This window comes from Pan paniscus, chromosome 9, assembly GCF_029289425.2.
Source record: "Pan paniscus chromosome 9, NHGRI_mPanPan1-v2.0_pri, whole genome shotgun sequence".
NCBI lineage: Eukaryota > Metazoa > Chordata > Mammalia > Primates > Hominidae > Pan > Pan paniscus.
This window is the reverse complement of record NC_073258.2, coordinates 95,269,957-95,285,804: the sequence shown is the minus strand read 5'-3', so window position 1 is coordinate 95,285,804 and position 15,848 is coordinate 95,269,957. Positions and strand designations below refer to the sequence as shown.

The 15,848-nt window shown below is 37.7% G+C and overlaps 1 protein-coding gene across 1 annotated transcript in view; it reads left to right on the top strand.

Annotated features, from left to right (window-relative positions):
- Positions 1 to 15,848, top strand: part of MRE11 (MRE11 homolog, double strand break repair nuclease) — an 82,186-nt gene that overhangs the window by 55,311 nt on the left and 11,027 nt on the right. The window contains exons 17-19 of the mRNA XM_008966413.4: positions 4,866 to 4,924; positions 6,200 to 6,267; positions 12,108 to 12,183. Coding sequence (XP_008964661.1) covers positions 4,866 to 4,924; positions 6,200 to 6,267; positions 12,108 to 12,183 — 203 coding nt within the window. The remainder of the gene's footprint in view (positions 1 to 4,865; positions 4,925 to 6,199; positions 6,268 to 12,107; positions 12,184 to 15,848) is intronic.

Below are 15,848 nucleotides of genomic sequence, written 5' to 3'. Positions count from 1 at the left end.
TAAATAATGATAAGACCTTTTTACTCTCTCCTCACATGACTCTTGTATTTTCTGTTTTCTCTTTCTGTGCTACATTCTGAATAATTATTTCTGATCACTTTTTTTTTTTTTTTTTTTTTTTGAGAGAGAGTCTCTCTCTGTCGCCTAGGCTGGAATGCAGTGGCATCATCTTGGCTCACTGCAACCTCTGCCTCCCGGGGTTCAAACAATTTTCCTGCCTTAGCCTCCCGAGTCGCTGGGATTACAGATGTGCACTACCACACCTGGCTAATTTTTGTATTTTTAGTAGAGACACGGTTTTACTGTGTTGGCTAGTCTGGTCTTAAACTCCTGGCTTCATGTGATCCTCCTGCCTCGGCCTCCCAAAGTGCTGGGATTACAGGCATGAGCCACCTTGCCCAGCCTATTTGCTTCCTTTAAAATATGCTCTGTCGCTTTTAATAGTTTTTAGAAGTTTTCTGAAGATATTTTTAGGCCTGTTTTAATTTTTTGTGTGTACACAGTAAGGACTTTTTTTATTTTGTATCTAATAACCTAGTGTCTGAATGTCTTTGGCCTCTTTCTGTTGTCTGTTTCTGTTGGTTCTTATTTATGGTGACTTATTTCCTTCCATGCTTTGTTACTTACTGTCCCTAGAAAATTATCAACAGGAATAATTTGAGACCTTGGATGAAGCCATCTTCCTTCAGAGAAGATTCACGTTTGTTTCTCTAGGTTTGTAGGGCACCACAAGTCTTAGACCACTTTGAGCTAAATTTGAGGGTTTCTTGGACCAGTCATTTGATACGTACTTGTAACTGAAATGCAGGTTCAGTCACTTGCTGCTTGCAAAGTCCAATTAACAAGAGCAAGGTGTGGTATAAAGAAAGTGACTTTTTATTCCAAAGCTAACTTAGGGGAAGAAATACAGGCTTCCTACTTTAAGGGTACTGCTTCCCCCTTTGCAGCAGAAAGTGGACTCTTTTAAAGGGGGCCTATCAGGAGTGGCATGCAGGGGAGGAAGCGAGCAAGTGGGGGGTTTGCATTCTAGTTTGGTGTCTTATCTACCAGGCAGTTGAATTGGCGTCTTCATGGGTAGAAATAGGCTATAAAGGTGGCCGAATACTCTAGGTTGGTGAGAGTTTCATAGCAGGACTTTGGGTTGTAAATTGACTGTTATCTCTAGAGGCAACCGCCTGGTGGGTGATAGTTCAACTCTGGAGCTTCCAAGCACATAGTTAGATGAACTCCCCTTTTAGGGAGTCTCTGATGAAGAGGAAGTAAAAGACTATGGTTGCATTTCTAAAGAACTAAGTAGAAAGTGGGGGAAAGGAGAAAAGAGAGAGAAAAAGTAATGAACTACCTCTTAGAAAAAGGAGGGTACTCAGTTACATGCTTATGAAATCCTGTTTACCTCTGCTTCTCTCTTCAACCACTGGGGCTCCACCTTAGGAAGGGAAATGCATCAGGGTTTTCACTTTGGGCAGCCGTGGGCTGTGATAGCCCTCTCTCTTTTTCTTCAGGATTCTCAAAACCAATGTTAACATTTTCCCAATTGAAAAGTGAACTCAGGGAAAGGACTCTGCTTACCTCTCTGAGTTCTAGCTTTTCTTCAGTTTTGGCCTGGTAATTCCTTGGTATGTGATCAGCTCTTCAATGCCATTGAGAATTTTTTTTTTTTTTAATGTTTGAGGTACTAATTTGGATTGTTGTCAGCAGAAGTGAGTTTGAAGACAATGAGAGGTCATTTTGTCTGAATAACCTAGCCTGCAATGACTGTTACCTATTGACAACATAGAATAAAGCTTCTATTTGTGTAGAAAGACTGGAGACCAGTTATGATGCCTTAAAAGTTTTACAGAATGGCTTGACTAATTTTTTTAAGGAAACAGTATTCATCTATGAAAAGAGGCTATGTAAATAATCTAAATCTGATGTAAATAAACATCAGATTTCCTGAATTATGTTGTAAGCAAAAATCTTATTATGGTACCTTTTGCAGCAGAGCATGATGGTTAAGAATGCAGGCTCTGGAGTCAGGTCCATTGGATCAGTCACAGCCAGCTCTTTACTGCTGGCTTAACACCCTTGCACTGTAAGTGCTGTGAGAAAGGGGTCTGCATCATTCCTCCTCATCACTGTATCCACTATATTTGGCACATAACATAGTAGATGCTTGTTAAATACTTGACAATGACTGAGTAAAAATTACTTGGAGATTGTGTAGCATAAGGGTGAAGACCATGGTTCTAAAGTCAGGAAGATCTTGGTTTGGATCCTGACTTCTCAATTTTACTAGTTGTGTGTCCTCCAGCAAATATGTTAAGTTTTTCATCTTTAGGAATGAGTGTTCTCATCTGTAGGATGGGACAATGATTGCATCCACCTCATTGCATTATTTTGAGGATTAATGAGAAAATGCATGTGAAATATCAGGCAGTGTCTATGCATATTAAGCCCTCAGTAAGGGCAAACTGGTGTTATTCTACAAGCATCAGATCCCTTAGCTATAAAATTTGACAATGTTGTACTGACTTCAGAGTAATTATATTAAATGAGCTTAAGTATTTACAGTACTGATCACAGCACCTGGTAAAAATGCGATAGATGATAGCTGTTATTAATATTAGTGGTAGTGTTTTGCAATAAGATTATGAAGATGAATATTATATGAATCATTGGTCTAAATTTGTCTTTTATCTAATTGATTTGATATAATGGTTTCGCTAACTTAACTGATTACCTCCAGTACTAGGCCTTGTTTTGAAAAATGAACTGATTTTTTAAGTATAAATTTGTGAAACATTTTTATCAGGTTGGATTTGGTGGGGTTTTTTTTAAGTCTCTGACAGAATACCTGTGAAGTAGTAACTATACTTGTCATCACTTTGGGACAGAAGCAACAAATTAAGACTGTAACTTCTAGATCTCTGTTTTAAATGGAGGAGTGAAGAGATAAATAAAGGTCAAATTCTCTTATAACAAGGTCCATGGAGTATGGAAATTTATTATTGTGCTGCAATTTTATTGGAAAAGATAAAAATTACACTTGTAGCCACAGGAGTTGTAAATAGGAGTTGACAGCCCAGATTTTTCCATTGAAGTTAGTCAGCAGACTATAGTGGCTAGGTGAATAAAAGTACCTCTGAAGTCACTGCCTTTACATTTCATTTATACCACTGTGGGTACCACTGCTGCTACTGTGTTTGCTACCCAAATAGCTACATGTATTTGAATGCTTTCTATCTGCTAGACACTTCCTCTTACCCTCTCAGCAGTTTTCTGCATGAAGTATTAACACTGTTTTACAGGCGAGGAAATTGAGTTTTAAAGAAGCCAAGGAGCTTGGCCATAGTCAAGCTAGTAAGTCAAAATGAGTCTAACTCCAAAACCAGAGCTTTTAACCACCACACTTTATTGTCTTCCTAACAGAACATATTGCTTAGTTTTCTGATAAAATTATTTCACAACATCACTCATCTTTTGCCTTCCAGTGGGATAAAAAGAAAGGTATCTTGTTTTCTAGGATCTCAGAGTTAAAGGAGTCAGTGAATAAATACTGAACAGAAATATTCTTTGAAATCATCATGATCACTGGATTTTTTATTCAGTTGCTCTGTCTAGCCTTTTGAGTAGAGTAGGATGTGAAAAAAGTAACTGAGTAAAGCAGATAAGAACACTGTTTCTGCCTCTCGTTTCTCCTCTTAGATATTACAAGTTTGGGGACAGAACCTAGAATAGGAAACATGTGCAAACACAATAAATTTAGGTTAGATAGAAAGATTCGTTAGTTTTCTGACTAGGAGAATTTGGACTTTGCAGGATTTTTTGAGTATTTGTTTGTTTTTCTGTGCCCTATTTAGTTTGTGAGTTATCTTGGGGAAGATATTTTTGATATTAGCAAACTGGTAAGGCATAGGAGAAAATAAACCTAAATTAGACGTTTGAAATTTATTGTAGGTTTTGTTTTGTTTTGTTTTGTTTTGTTTTTTGAGACGGAGTTTCGCTCTGTTGCCCAGGCTGGAGCACAGTGGCACGATCTCGGCTCACTGCAACCTCTGCCTCCTGGGTTCAAGCGATTCTCCTGCCTCAGCCTCCCAAGTAGCTGGGATTACAGGCATCCGCCACCATGCCTGGCTAATTTTTATATATTTTTTAGTAGAGTTGGGGTTTCACCATGTTGGCCAGGCTTGTCTTGAACTCTGGACCTCAAGTGATCCGCCCTCCTCAGCCTCCCAAAGCACTGGGATTACAGGGGTGAGCCACTGAGCCTGGCCTTATTGTAGGTTTCGATGTCAAGGAAAAAGAAAGGGAAAGATAAAGAGCTAGCTAAACTTCAAGTATCTAACCAAGTTTAAAAGGAAAAAAGGTATGGATACAAAGGAATTTTTATCATAGAATGCTGTTTTCTAGAATTCTCCTCTGGAATATTTCTTAGATATTGAATATGGCTACTAAGGTAGAGGAAAATGAGAAACTACTGGAACCCCATGGCTCCTAATGTAGCAACAGGGATAAAGGTATCGTCAACAACAAAGAAGGGATTAGGAGGCTTTCCTTCAATACATTTGTAGTTCATTTGGTTAGGTGATTAGATTTTATCCTTCAGGTATTTTTCTATGAAATATTTTTATTTTGTGTGTATTTATAAACACTACAGTATCTCAATAAGCTGGGAAATAATGAGACTGACAGTTGGGCATTGAGTTATGCATACCTATAATTCTATCTCCCTTTAGATTTTTAAAAATATCAAATAGTTTTATAATTAGGCATCATGCAGTTTTGCAGCTAGGACTCAGAAAATCTTTAGCTAAAGAAATATGCAAGTTTTTCTAAGTTATTTTAAGAATAACATAACGCACATTTCATCTTTTTCATTCTAGCCTTTAAATCTACAAGACAGCAGCCTTCCCGAAATGTCACTACTAAGAATTATTCAGAGGTAAGAAAAAAAGTTTTATAGTTGTGTATTAATAATTTATGTTTTCTGCATTATGAATTGTCAACTCTCTGATTTACAAAGTAAATAAAAGAAGAAAAATTATGGAACATTAAAGCTGGAAGGAGCTTTACCAATTATCTCTAGGGCTTCTAGGATTTGATTTTTTTTTCTTGATTGCTCTCTTTTTTAAAATAATGGTTATTATAGAAATCCATAAATGTTATGTATACAGTAATGTTTTCAAGGATAACAGTGTTGAACCAAAAGAGCTCATACATGGAATACTATTATTGAAGGTGAGTTCAATGGTTATAGAGGTTTTTTCTATACTGGGTTTCCTTTTGTTACTTATCTTCCGAAAATACTAGCTGTGCCTTAACAGCTGTTGCTAGACTTAAGATGAATGAGAAGGCTGGAGTCCAGCGATCCATGTGGTTTGCCCTAGGTTTAGCCTGGGCCTTCTGCTCTTCCTTTCGATTCCAAGAAGAGTCCAATATGGGCTTGATTCTCTTATTACTTCACTTTCAAAACTGTGTGTCTTAACTCCTGAGCCAATACTCTTCCCTTTACATCAGGGTTTCTCTATAGTAGCACTGTTGACATTTTGGACTAGATAATTCTTTGTTGTGAAGGATTGTCCTATGCATTGTAGGATATTTAACAGCATCCTTAGCCTCAGGGGCTGTTCGTTCAGTATTTGGTCTTTGGCTTCATCCTCATCTGTACTTAAGTTAGATGAAGATATGGCAAATGTATGTATCAAATGTCAAGATAACTAAATGTAGAGAAATAGTATTTTGGGTGGTAGAATCAACAGTCAGAAATATCTTTATTGGGTCTTAACACTAACAAATGGTATTTAAGAGGGACAGATTTAACAGAAAGATATCTAGTATTTCCCACATGGTCTGATACCTCATTTAAAGTTGGAGATGGAACACTGATGGTCTCACCTCTCATAAGAAACTAAGAGGAAAGTCATAAGGTCTGCACACGAGCCTATGCAAGTCATTCACCAGTGTAACTGTGTTCCCTTAGGTGCTCAGGCTCCTGGGATGGCCAGGAGAGAGGTGAGCAAAAAGTAACATTTGTGAATGAAGAGGGACATTGGAGGGAGGTCAGACTGAGTGTTAGTTTTAATGGTTATGGCTTTCTGTCTCCTTTTTTGTGGCTCATATATAACTAAGATTTAATCGTGTAATTCATTTCTTCATTTTCATTTTTATTCAGAGTCTGTTCTCACAAAAACTGTTTGTTGCTTTGTTTCCTTGCCAGGTGATTGAGGTAGATGAATCAGATGTGGAAGAAGACATTTTTCCTACCACTTCAAAGACAGATCAAAGGTAGGTGCAGTGATTTTCTGCAAAAAGAAACATCTGAAAAAAATTAAAAATTATCCAGAATTCCAAAGTTACACATTTTTCTATGCCATGTAAGTTTAACAGACTTATTTTCAACTAGTAAAGTATGTAGAGGAATGAAAACAGACCAAGGGCTAGTTTATAGAGTTGATGCAGCATTAGTACAAGGATTTTCAGTGAAAATTGAAATAGCCTGTAATTTTTTTCCTTTTGACTTTATTAGTGCTTTTCTTTCTTTTTATTTATTTATTTATTTTTTGAGACAGTGCCTCATTCTGTCGCCTAGACTGGAGTGCAGTAGTGCGATCTTGGCTCACTGCAACCTCCACCTTCTGGGCTCAAGCAATTCTCCCACCTCAGCCTCCTGAATAGTTGGGATTACAGACGTGCACCACCACACGTGGCTAATTTTTTGTATTTTTGGTAGACACAGGGTTTTGCCATGTTGCCCAAGCTGGTCTTGAACTCCTGAGCTCAGGCGATCCACCCACCTCGACCTCCCAAAGTGCCTGGATTACAGATGTGAGCCAGTGCGCTTGGCCTCAGTGCTTTTCTTAATGGAAGACTGTGTTCTCTCCAAATAACAGAAAATAATTTTGTATTTTGCTATCATTTGATTTCAGCTTTTTGTCATTGTCTTATTTTTGTATTCTTAACTACAAATGGTACTGTACTAAACACTAAAAAGGGGATCACGTAGACTCAGTCTGCCTTCAGAGGACTTGCATGCTCTTCCTGTGTGTTTTGGGATTTTTTGCCTATTGCTGTTAAGCTTAACTTGATTCACTATTACCATTTGCTTTTATACGTTAACATTTTGGTTGAATACTGCTTAACTAAAGCTCGAATAATGAGAATTTCTACTTAATAAAGTAATCAACTGCCTTATTTTGTACTTATTTTCTGTTTGAGCATTATATTAGGTCTGATGAGAGAGGGGCATAACGAATGTTTTAATATGGCCTCTGCCTTCAGGTAACTTCAATTATAGTGGAAAAGAGAAATGAACATACTTGGATTCATCAAAGAATGAATTAGTACATAATTAGGTGTAGAATTTTATATTACAGACCCATAAGTGTTAGTGCTTATGGGCTGGTGAAAAAAGGAACAAGGAATGTGGGCTAGAAGAAGCAGCTTCATGGAGGGAGTAAAATTGACCTGAGGTTTCAAAGATAAGATTTGGCTTAGTAGGGTGGAGAATGGTGGTCCCAGCTGAGAATAAGGGCATGAGCAGGAAATCCAGAAAGAAGGATGATTGAGGAAAAAGCCTTATATCAGTGTTTCTCAAGCTTTTTTTCATGATCTCAGCCATTTCTTGATTATCCAAGGAGAAGAATTAAGTAACTTAGATGTAAGTCAATTTCTCCCTAACATTAGAAATTAAATACTTAAAGAATGAAATTTTTTTTGGGTATAGTTGAGTCTGAGAGGGCCAAAAACCGTAGCTTTTTCATCCCACTCTATCCCCTGGAGCCAATTTTTGTTCTTTATGATACTGACCCCACTGAGAATATAAGCTGTATGTGACTTAAAGGTTAATGTTAGAGCAAGTGTAAGTATAGTTCCACGTTCACTTATTAGATCCTTCAAACATCATGCTAGGTTCTGGGGATAGAAAGATAAAAGAAATGTTTCTTCCTTCAAGGAATTTACACTTTAGTGGTATGCTAATTACAGGGCACTGCTAATCCACCAAGATAAATGTTTTCTTCAGGTGTAATGAAATCTAAGGGACGTGCCAGTATCTTCCTGGGAAAGGTCATTGAAGGTTTTACAAAGAAGATAGGTGACATTTGAGCTGGTGATCAGCCTGTCAGTTAGCATGCATTAAAGGAAATGATCTGGTGTAGAGAGAAGAAACAGTGGCACAGGACGGGCATCTACTTTGAAGGATGGTCATGGAAAGCCTCTGAGGAAGCTACATTTAAGCCGAAATTTTAATAAGGGAAATGTGGCCTTGCAAAAAGCAGAGGGACAAGTGCATGCAGACTGTATTAGTCCATTTTCTCACTGCTGATAAACACATACCCGAGACTGGGCAATTACAAAACAAAGAGGTTTAATGGACTCAAATTTCTACATAGCTGGGGAGGCCTCATAATCATGGCAGAAGGTGAAAGGCATGTCTCACATGGCAGCAGACAAAAGAAGAGAAAAAGAGCCAAGTGAAAGATCTTGTGAGACCTATTCACTACCACGAGATTAGTATGGGGGAACTGCCCCCGTGATTCAATTATCTCCCACCAGGTCCCTCCCAGAATACTTAGGAGTTATGAGAGCTACAATTCAAGATGAGATTTGGTAGGGACACAGCCAAACCATATCACAGTCTATCGAAGAAGCAAGTTTAATAATGTTATTTAGGAGCCAATGACTAATGTGTGGTGGAAAAGGAGGTTGTTTGAGATGAGAATAGAAAAGAGAGACAGGGTAAATCATGCTGCAGGAACATGTGAGCACTACAAAGGTATTGGATGTTGTTATAAATGCAGTGGGAATCCACAGAAAGATTTTAAGAGAGGAGTGGCACCTTGTGATTTACATTTACAAAGGATCGCTGTGGTTGCAGAGCAAGTGTAAACAAGCTTATCTGAAAGGAGGGTGCTGCAGGTAGTCCGAGCTAAGAGAGATGATGGAGGCTTGCACAGGCTGGTGGTAGGTGAAATGGAGGAAACAGATGGTTTCAGGATATATTTTGAAGATAGACATGACAAAACTTGAAGATGGATTAAATATTTGGAGTAAGGGAGAATAAGGAATCAAGATTGATTTTCTGATTTCTTGCTGGAGCATTTACATTGTGCCATATATTGAGAAGGGCACAAAAGAAAGGACAGATGTGTTGTAGGGAATGATAGGCATATAATTAAAAGTTGCACTTTAGATGTGAAAAGTTTGAGATGCCTAGAAACTTACATGAAGGGAAGTTATAGGCAATTGAATGTGTGAATTCAGAACTCAGATAAGGGTTTTTGTTTTGTTTTGTTTTGTTTTTTGAGACGGAGTCTCGCTCTGTCTCCCAGGCTGGAGTGCAGTGGCGCGATCTCAGCTCACTGCAAGCTCCGCCTCCTGGGTTCACGCCATTCTCCTGCCTCAGCCTTCCGAGTAGCTGGGACTACAGGCCCTGCCACCATGCCCGGCTAATTTTTTGTATTTTTAGTAGAGATGGGGTTTCACCGTGTTAGCCAGGATGGTCTGGATCTCCTGACCTCGTGATCCGCCCGCCTCGGCCTCCCAAAGTGCTGGGATTACAGGCATGAGCCACCGTGCTCGTCCCAGATAAGGGGTTTGAAATGGTACTTACATTTACCTCTGGACAGCATGCAGATGATACTTAAAACCATTGGGATGGATAGGATCACCTCAAAAAAGAAGGCAGAGCAGAAGAGTGTTTGTTTTCCTAGCCTGCAGTTTTAACCTTACTCAGCCTTTGGGTAGAGTAGAAAAAAACAATAAAGACATGAGAAAAATCCGGGAGAGTATAGAGTTGCAGAAGGCCATACTGGCCTTTATAGGAGTAAAAAATACCAAGATGGGCACAGATGCAAGTCAGTTTATATGTTTATGGTAAGTAGTGGAGGGACTTATTTTAGCTCACGAAGGTTTACTTGAATTTCTCAGGCTCATTTATGTGTATTTAACAGGACTCCTTTGGTTCCAGCTGATAGAAACCTAACTCAGATTCTCTTACAGAAAAGGAGATTTATTGGAAGATTATCAGGATACCTCAGGTTTTGGAAGGAAGTAAGGGCCCCTTTCTGAGTCCTTGTTTGGTTGTTCTTGTCTTTGTAAATTGAAGCACACACAAATCAGATCTAGCTTTCTAAGTTTTTTTTTTTTTTCCAGAAATGGATCAAAATGCTATTTTGATATTTTTGATATATGCTTAAGGATATTAAAGAAAAAATAGTTTGCTTTTGATATCACAGTAGATTGTTTACTTTTCAGCTGTATAAATGTCTGCCGATTTCTTTAGACATGAAATAGTAATATAACTCACAGTTGTTTGGCACTTCCTATGTGCCAGGCACTTCTCTGAGCATTTTACACGTGAATTAGCTTGCGTGGTGCTCACAACTTCCCCAGGAGATAGATTATAGTTATAACTTTATCATCCCCATTTTACAGATGAAGTGTGAAGCACAGTGGCTAAGTGACTTACCTAAGGTCACCCAACTAGTCATACAGTCCAGGCATTCTGACCCCAAACTCATCTCTGTTGTTGCTTCTTGGTATGGTAACTAACTTCTCTGACCATTGTGCAAGCAATAAGAATCATTTAAGTTTTGAGAGGCTGTTTAAAATTTTAGAGGCAATTTCCAAAATTGAGATTTTGGAAACACATCAGAAATCAGCTTTGGCAGATTGGTGTTTCTAATTACAGCATCTAAATGATAATTTAGACTGTTTTTGCAGAATGTTTTAGTAATTGCAGGTTATGCATGGTGTTTTATTTATAATTTAAACTATTTAAGCTCTGCCACTTACCAGAGTGGACCTTGATAATTGTGCTAATCTGCTACCTCTGAACCTTAGTTGCTCTTCAAGTTTGCCTGATAAATCCTTCTGTCCTTTCCTTTTGTGCAAAGGACCTGTGAATTTTTCTATTTACTTCTGACATAAGATCTCGTGATTCTCATTCTTTTTTCCAGATAAAACCTTTGGACATATTTCTTTTGCTATAATGACATCCCAAAGCATGTTAATAAAATTGTAGACTAAGAATTTATAAACACTACTTTTATTGAAGACGGGAATCAGCAGACTTTTTCTTAACAGGCCAGATAGGGAGTATTTTAGGCTCGGCAGGTCAGGAGGCAAAACCGGGGATATTATGTAGGTAGACACTTGTATAACCATTTAAAATGTAACCATTTCAAAATGTGAAAACCATTCTTAGCTTATAGGCCATAAAAAAAACAAAACCTGGTGGTGGGCTAGATTTGCTTACTGGCCCCGATCTAAAATGACTTAAATTTCTTATTAATTAAAAGACATAGGAATTTACTGCAAGTTAAGCTTTGTAAGAGTAGGAATCGGCTGGGTGTGGTGGCTCACGCCTGTAATCCTAGCATTTGGGAGGCCGAGGTGGGCGGATCACGAGGTCAAGAGATAGAGGAGATAGAGACCATCCTGGCCAACCTGGTGAAACCCCGTCTCTACTAAAAATACAAAAATTAGCTGGGCATGGTGGCATGCTGAGGGGGCTGATGCAGGAGAATCGCTTGAACTGGGAGGTGGAGGTTGCAGTGAGCCGAGATGGTGCTACTGCATTCCAGCCTGGTGACAGAGCAAGACTCCATCTCAAAAAAAAAAAAAAGAGTAAAAAGAGTAGGAATTATGATTTTCTTATTAACTGAGATTTGAATAGAAAATATTTCAATGTTCCCATGGTTTTCAGAAGTGGAAGATGGTAATGGATACATTTTGGTACATGATAAGTACTATAATAATATAAGTAAGTATCGTTGTAGTACTTAATATGTGTCAGGCACTGTTCTAAGTGTTTAAGCATATTAACACATTTAGTCTTTATAAAACTATTATCCCCGTTTTACAGATGAGGAAATTGAAGCACAGAGAGGTTAAGTAACTTGCTCAAAGCCACATAGGTAGTAAAGGGCAAAACCAGAGTTCAAACCTCGGTCCCAGAGTCCTTTTCCTTACAGTTAAGTTTTATTGCCTCTAATGTAGATTTTAAGGGAATTGTGTGTTATTTATATTCGTGGCAGCTGCTGGATTGAAAAACTTAGCCAGAAAGGCACACTTGATGAATTATGTAGTTCATTGTGTTTGTTTTTGTTTTTGTTTTGCCTCAGGTGGTCCAGCACATCATCCAGCAAAATCATGTCCCAGAGTCAAGTATCGAAAGGGGTTGATTTTGAATCAAGTGAGGTAAATAAGTAATATTGTTAACTTTTAATTAATTTTTAACTTTATAAAATTTAAATAGAGACTGCCAGCTAGTTGCTGAACTTTTTTTTCTTTGATAAATAACTTCATCTTTTATGTTCAGGGAGTACATGTGCAGGTTTGTTACATGGGAATTGCGTGATGCTGAGGTTTGGTACAGATCCCATCACCCAGGTAGTGAGCTGTAGGCAGTTTTCCAACACACATCCTACTCTCAGCCTCCACTCTCTAGTAGTCCACAGTGTCTGTTGTTCCCATCTTCATGTCCATGTGAACTCAGTGTTTAGCTCCCACTTGTAAGTGAGGACATGTGGTATTTGGTTTTCTGTTCCTGTTAATTTGCTTAGGATAGTGGCCTCCAGCTGCAAAGGACATAATTTTGTTCTTTTTATGGCTGCATAGTGTTCCATGTTACATATGTACCACCATTTTCTTTATCCAATCTGTATTGATGGGCACTTAAGTTGATTCCATGTCTTTGCTACTGTGAGTAAGTGCTGCAGTAAACATGAGTATATGTGTCTTTTTGGTAGAATGATTTCTTTTCCTTTGGTTATATAGCCAGTAATGGGATTGCTGGGTCAAATCGTAGCTCTGTTTTAAGTTCTTTGAGAAATTTCCAAATGGCTTATAATGGCTGAATGAATTTACATTCCAACAATGTATAAGCATTCCCTTTTCTGACAACCTCACTAGCATCTGTTGTTTTTTGACTTTGTAGTAACAGCCATTCTGACTGGTATGAAATGGTATCATTGTGGTTTTGATTTACATTTCTCCAATGATTAGTGATGATAAGCACTTTTTGTTTGTTGGCTGCTTTGTATGTCTTCTTTGTAACGTGCCTGTTCATGTCCTTTGCCCATTTTCTGATGAAGTTATTTGATTTTTCCTTACTGATTTATTTACATTCCTTTTAGAGTCTTGATATTAGACCTTTGTTGGATACATATTTTGTGAATATTTTCTCCCATTCTGTAGGCTTTTTGTTTACTCTGTTGATAGTTTCTTTTCTCTTTTTTTTTTGACATGGAGTTTCGCTCTTGTTGCCTGGGCTGGAGTGCAATGATGTGACCTCGGCTCACTGCAATCTCCGCCTCCCGGGTTCAAGCGATTCTCCTGCCTCAGCCTCCCGAGTAGCTGGGATTACAGGTGCGCATCACCACGCCCACCTAATTTTTTGAATCTTTAGTACAGACAGGGTTTCACCATGTTGGCCAGGCTGGTTTCAAACTCCTGACCTTATGATCCGCCTGCCTCGGCCTCCCAAAGTGCTGGGATTACAGGTGTGAGCCACTGTGCCCAGCCTGATAGTTTTACTGTGCAGAAGCTCTTTAGTTTAATGAGGTCCTACTTGTCCATTTGTGTTTTTGTTGCAGTTGCTTTTGGGGACTTAGCCAAAAATTATTTGCCAAGGCCAGTGTTGAGAAGGGTATTTTCTTGGTTTTCTTCTGGGATTATTATAGTTTGAGGTCTTACTATTAAATCTTTAATTCATCTTGAGTTAATTTTTGTATATGGTGAAAGGTAGGGATCCATTTTCTTGTGCACATTGCTAGCTGGTTATCCTAGCACCATTTACTGAACAGGGAGTCCTTTCTCCATTGCTTGTTTTTGTCAGCATTGTCAAAGATCAGATGGCTGTAGATGTGCAGCTTTATTTCTGAGTTCTCTGTTCTGTTCCATTGGTCTGTGTGTCTGTCCTTGTACCAGTACCATATTGTTTCGGTTACTGTAGCCTTATAATATAGTTCAAAGTTGGGTAGTGTTATACTTCCGGCTTTGTTCTTTTTGCTTAGGGTTGCTTTGTCTATTTGGGTTCTTCTTTGGTTCCATGTGAATTTTAGAATAGTTTTTTTCTAATTTCTGTGAAAAATGACGTTGGTAGTTTGATAGGGATAGTGTTGAATCTGTAGGTAGCACTGGGCAGTATGGTCATTTTAATGATACTGATTCTTCCAGTTCCTAAGCATAGAATGTTTTTGCGTTTGTGTTATCTGTGATTTCTTTCAGCAGTGTTTCATAGTTCTCCTTGTAGAGATCTTTCACCTCCTTGGTTAGCTATATAGCTATGTATTTAATTTTCTTTGTAGCTATTGTAAATGGGATTGTGTTCTTGATTTGACTCTCAGCTTGAACGTTATTGGTGTATAGAAATGCTACTGACTTTTGTACACTTTTTTTTTTAATTCTGAAACTTTGCTGAAGTCGTTTATCAGTTCTAGGAGCCTTTTGGCAGGGTCTTTAGGGTTTTCCGGGTACAGAATCGTATCATCAGCAAAGAGAGAGTTTGACTTCTTTTCCTGTTTGGATGCCTTTTCTTTCTTTCTCTTGCCTGATTGCTCTGGCTAGGACTTCCAGTACTATGTTGAATAGGAGTGGTGAGAGTGGGCATTCTTGTCTTTTTCCAGTTTTCAGGGAGAATGGTTCTAGCTTTTGCTTGTTCAGCATGATGTTGGCTGTGGATTTTCATAGCTGGCTCTTATTATTTTGAGGTATATTCCTTCAGTGCCTAGTCTGTTGAGGGTTTTTATCATGAAGGGATGTTGGATTTTATCAAAAGCTTTCTCTGTGTCTGTTGAAGTGACCATATCGTTTTTGTTTTTAATTCTGCTTTTGTTGTGAGTCACATTTATGGATTTGCATATGTTGAATCAACCTTGTATCCCAAGAATAAAGTGTACTTGATCATGGTATATTAACTTTTTGATGTGCTGCGAGATTTGGTTTGCTAGTTTCTTAAGGATTTTTACATCTGTGTTCATCAGGGATATTGGACTGAAGTTTTCTTTGTTTTGTTGTGTCTCTGCCAGATTTTGGTATCAGGCTGATGCTGGCTTCGTAGAATGAGTTAGGGAGGAGCCTCCCTTGATTTTTTTGGAATAATTTCTGTAGGATTGGTACCAGTTCTTTGTATGTCTGATAGAATATGGCTGTGAATCCATGTAGTCTAGGGCTTTTTTGGTTGGTCAGTTTTTTATTACTGATTAATTTCAGAATTTATTATTGGTCTGTTCAGGTTTTCACTTTCTTCCTGGTTCAATCTTAGGAGGTTGTGTGTTTAGAGGGATTTATCCATTTTAGATTTTCTAATGTGTGTGAATAGTTATTCATAGTAGTCTCTAAAGATCTTTTGTATTTCTGTGGGGTCAATTGTAATGTCATCTTTGTCATTTCTGATTGTACTTATTTGGATCTTCTCTTTTTTTCCTTTGTTAATCTAGCTAGCAGCCTATCAATTTTGTTTATTATTTTAAAGAACCAATTCTTGATTTCATTGATCTTTGGTATGGATTTTTGCATCTCAGTTTTGTTCAGTTCTTCTCTAATTTATTTCTTTTCTTCTGCTAATTTGGGGGCTGGTTTGTTCTTTTATTTCTCATTCCTCTAGGTACAATGTTAAATTGTTAATTTGATTTAAATTAACAAATTGTTAATTTGATTTAAATTAACAAATTGTTAATTTGATTTAAATTAACAATTTGTTAATTTGATTTAAATTAACAAATTGTTAATTTGATTTAAATTAACAAATTGTTAATTTGATTTAAATTAACAATTTGTTAATTTGATTTAAATTAACAAATTGTTAATTTGATTTAAATTAACAAATTGTTAATTTGATTTAAATTAACAAATTGTTAATT